Source organism: Olea europaea, unplaced genomic scaffold (assembly GCF_002742605.1).
Source record: "Olea europaea var. sylvestris unplaced genomic scaffold, O_europaea_v1 scaffold2609, whole genome shotgun sequence".
Taxonomy (NCBI): Eukaryota; Viridiplantae; Streptophyta; class Magnoliopsida; order Lamiales; family Oleaceae; genus Olea; species Olea europaea.
In genome coordinates, this window is record NW_019244411.1 from 38748 (window position 1) to 43721 (window position 4974).

The 4974-nt window shown below is 37.5% G+C and overlaps 1 protein-coding gene across 1 annotated transcript; it reads right to left on the reverse strand.

Annotated features, from left to right (window-relative positions):
- Window positions 1-1129: 1129 nt before the first annotated feature.
- LOC111383043 (pentatricopeptide repeat-containing protein At1g62720-like) lies at window positions 1130-3955 on the reverse strand. Its single transcript, XM_023007101.1, has one exon. It carries the CDS (start codon window positions 3031-3033, stop codon window positions 1354-1356), a length of 1680 nt encoding a protein of 559 aa, XP_022862869.1. The 5' UTR covers window positions 3034-3955; the 3' UTR covers window positions 1130-1353.
- Window positions 3956-4974: the final 1019 nt, after the last annotated feature.

Consider the following 4974-nt stretch of genomic DNA (forward strand, 5'->3'; position numbering starts at 1 on the left):
TGGATCTCAAATCAAGAGATTGACCTTGATTGTATGATCTGTAGATTGACAAAGCATCAAGGAAATGCCTGTGTAGCAAGTGTTTTGTTTATGAAGTTTTGGAAAATTGTCTATAAAATGGGAGCTACAGAGGGCTATATCTCCATCCGTTATCCTACAATGTACTGACTACCCAAGTTTAAAACATTTGTACCCCTTTGACCCTTCCTTCAATGAATATATGGGTAGACTATGCCAACAAGTTAAGAAGTCTTCATCGACCAATTTTTTCAAATATTTCATGTTGTGCTGATTTTCTCTCTCCCAAAAGGTAAATTTTTGAGCTATTTCAAATGACAATCTAATCTTAGAATGCGCCTTTGGAGAAATCACTAGTTATTACACTACGAGAAGAAACTCAGGATTTGTTTTGTAATTCAATAATAACTTTATATTAATAAATATATGATATTTATGATTTTAAAAAAATGAACTTGGTAGAGGGTTTGATGAGTATTAGTATTCAACGTGTCTGACATGTATAAGATATGAACACATCACCCTCGTTGAAATGTCCGTACAACTAAGGATATTTGCCCCCTTTGGCCCTACTTTTGAAATCATTTTTCTTCAAACTCATTTTCAACTACATTTCATGAGACTTACGACTTGGCTTATGACTTTTAAACTCACTATCATGTATTCGAATAACATCTGAAAAACTGGACCAACTGTTAGTCCCTGAAATGGTATAGGATTTATGGAATTAACCTCGAATTATTGCTGACTTTGACGATTACCCACACCACAGAAAGTGAAGCTTCAAATCCTCAAGCCTATATTCCATGCTTTTACAACCATTTTTTCTGGAAAACCATCAGAGAGGGTCAACGTGACATTGTCAGGGCTCATCCAAATCTTCAATTTGTGGATAGGAAATGCTAAACTATCAACCCAGTAAGTTTTTATAGTATTGCCTGAGGTTAATTATATGTTATAAATTTTTCCTTTCCCAAACTTTTCTCTAGAAAGTTTTAGAACCGCAAGTCTGGAACTGATTTGCTATTGAAATGGATTGGAAGATCTCAACGACAACAAACAGAAATGTAAAATCTAGGATTGGAGCAAATTGAATTCTGAACACAGTATGGAACAATTCATCAATGTTTTTGTGTATTTTTCCTGTACTGAATTTGAACAAACAAATACAACGGAAATGAAAAAAAATTAACTTTCGATAGGCTGGAACTCTCCAATCCAGAATGAAAAATAACAGAGCGCATACATCCTCACAATTATTGAAGCCTACTTGTATTATTACATAAATTTCTCAAACAACCCCTCCCCCTACATTAAATTATTGAATGGAAATATTTACATGTTTTTGAGTCCTATCAAGTTATTTGGAATCAAGCTTAGATAATCCAAGTAATTTGGATTGCGGGACAAAATATTCTGAACTAAATACATTGTGTATTCATCTGGGGAGATATTTCTCTCTCTCATTTTCACAAGTAGTTCAACCACTTTTGATGCCTCGTTAAGATTGCAAAATCCTTGCATGAGCGTGTTAAAATTGACCACAGAGGGTGCACAACCTTCCTTTTCCATCTTCATAAACCAATAATTTGCCATTTCCATATTTCCGTACTTAGAAAAGCCATCAATCATGATGTTATATGTAAAAACTGTTGGTTCCAAACCCTTATGAGACAACTTTCCAAATAGCTCACTAGCTAAATCAAGCTTTTGTGCTTTACACAATCCATCAAGGATACAATTATAGGTGTTAATGCGACAATTAAGGCCAGATCTTTCCAGAGTATGAAACAGCTCCATTGCCTCTGCGAGGCAATTATTTTTGAAAAAACCATCCAATAATATATCATAAGTAGCAGAATCCGGAGTGACTTCATGGACTTTCATCTTTGCAAAAAGTTCCTGTGCATCCTCAACTTTACCTGCTTGAAATAGACCGGTCAACAAAGTGTTGAATGTAACAACATTTGGCTTGTATTCTTTGCGTACCATTTCTTCGAAAAGCCTCGTGGCCTCTTCCAATTTCTGACACTTGCAATACCCATTAATTAACACGGTGTAGCTTACAACATCTCGCTTATAGCCTTTAACCCCCATTGAAACAAACAACTCCCTTGCATCATCAATCCTACTCTCTAAGCAAAACCCATTCATCAAAATATTAAATGTAACACAACTTGGCTCTTCACCCCTTTGAATCATCAAGTTTAACAACTCACTAGCTTCATTAGTCTTCCCCTCCTTACAAAGCGCATCTATCAAGATATTAAACAATATTACGTCAGGAAGAATGTCTTGATCCACCATTTCAATGAAGAACAGCTTTGCGTCCTCCCACTCATTGGCCTTGCAAAAACCACTAATTAAACCACTATATGTAACCAAGTCTGGCATAATTCCCCTATCCTTCATCTGCAAAAACAATTGTTTACCCTTGTCCAACAGCCCCTCTTTACAGAGGCCGTCAATGAGCGTGTTATAACAAATCAAATTAGGCCTAAAATCTGACCTTCCCTTCCTGTTCTCCACTTCCTCAAGCATCCGTAGCGCCACTACAGAATTTCCACTCCGACATAACCCCTTAAACAATGAATTGAAAGTAACAATAGTTGGATTATACCCCCTCTTAAAAACCCCACTTATAACAGCAAGACCAAGATCAACCCTATTCAAGCAACAGTAACAATTGAGCAAAACATTAAGTGTACTAATATCCGGCAATACATCAAGTTCAACCATCCTCTGGTACATAAAAATGACATCTTGATAATTCTTGGTTTTGGCAACAGAGCCTAGCAATTTGTTAAATGACAAGATGGGTGGCGAGGGTTTCATTTTGAGCATATTATAAAAGGATGTTAATGCATCATTGGTGTCGATTTGTGAGGATAGTTTACCGTCTGTTTTGAATTTTTGGTAAGGGGTTGGGGTTTCAAATTGAGTTGGGGATCTCGATTTTAGTGGGTGTATAAATATTGGTGAAAGCTTACCTCTTTGAGCAGTTGTGGAAGCCATTTCTGCAGCGTCGTGAAGCACGCAAACACAGATGCACGCACAAATCCGGAAGACGCTAATGGATCTCTGATCGTGAGAAGAATTGAGAAAGGAATCATGAAAATTCCAATTCCAATTGATACGTGCTGTGCGATATCTCTTCAAAGGTTAAAACACCAAATTTATAGTCTTTGGGAGTCATTTTTGAGTTAATTGTTTCAATACCCACCGAACTTTAGGTAGTGTCACGTTTTACTCACTATACTTTAAATTGCACTCTATTACTCACCGAACTTTACACCGTTGCACTCCATCACTCACCAGCTTCATCCCGTTAATAAACACTGCTTACGTGGAGGACGGATTTTTACATGTGGAAGTTAAATGTCATGTCATTATCCCAACCCAACTCCCAAACACGCCTCACCCAAAAATTAGATTGAAGTCGTGTAAACATAAACAAAAACCCAGACATGATTTCTCCTCTCTCCCAGCCATGAACCCTATCCCCAAATCTGCAAAACCAAGACCTGATTTCATCTCGCAAATCTCGAATCGTCTCTCCCAAATTAGTTGACAGTGTAATGACTTCAAGCTCCCGAACCCGAAATAGAGCCTTGAACACCTTTGAAGTCCCCCACTCCAACCACGAATCTTGTGGTTTCGAAGATTCGCACATGGTGGGACCACATCAAGGTAATTCCAGATTTTTGTTTTTGCTCATTCTCTTCTTTTCTACTAGTTAGCTTATCTTTCATCAAGGCACTTGCTAAGGCTGCTGTAGGTTCTATCTGCTTGTGTACACTGGTGTTGAATGCCATCAGGTTCACCATTTGTTATGCAGGTCACCATCACATCTAAGTTGATGTGGTAGTCGAAGGCCCCCAGAGCACATCTCCAAGTGGTAAAAGGAGAGGGTGGAAATATCCAACTTTGCTTGAAGCTGCTGCGTCAAGGGTTCGAATCCTGAAATATGGATTTGACTGTTGGGTAAGTGCAAGTGTACAAGCAGCCTTTCACCCTGTACCTTTGGAGGCATAACCTGTGATTTACCTCCCTCACGATGCTCCAGGGAAGGAGTGGTGGGGAACCCTTAAGGTTAGAGTTTAACCTTTGATGTGGCAGTCGAAGACTTTGGACAGATTAATTGTGGACAGATTAGTGTTGAATGTGTAAATGTGTATTAATTTCCTATGCTGGACAGATTTGAACCATTATGTAAATTCAGTACCATATAATGCAGTCTTCCAGATTAAGTGCTAGACAGATTAATATTGTGCAAGATTCTTGATTTATGTAACTTTGTCGTTGTCAAAAATTGTTTTCGTGGTTATTAACCGAGCCATCGAGATAAATCCAACTACTTTTCATAAATTTTTTTATTTCAATTTGATGATCGAGCCTATAAAAAATAATTTGTTTTCGTGCTTATTAATTGAGCCGAACTGAATCAACGTACGTGGTTATGGACATGAAATAAAAAACTAATTCTCACCAAGTACATAGACAGACTACATTAAAAAATCCCTTCAATTTTTTTCCCGTTCTCTTCCATAGCTCCCTTTCCCTTGCATATGGATTTCAGCAAAATGTTTGAACACAGTCGACAGATCGGCAATTAGAGGTGTAGGATTGTATTTCCCCCAACATTTACATATTGACCCAAATGAATAACAGACCTATGTTTTCGGTCTTCTTTTCTACTTCCATCCATTTCAGAAAGCTTGAAGCACAATTTCGACATCACTACTTTTTTTGGCAGTCCCACAGTTGGTGTCCCGACTATCTATAACAGTGAGAAATTCCCTTTTTCTTTCCTACACAACAAAAAGATACAGAAGAATGTCAACATTCGTGTTATGTAGAAAATAATTCACCGAAGAGTTAAAATGTGGACAATTTTGATAAATACAGTTACTAATTCAAAGAGGTATTTCTACAAAGCTAGATGTCCAAGATACT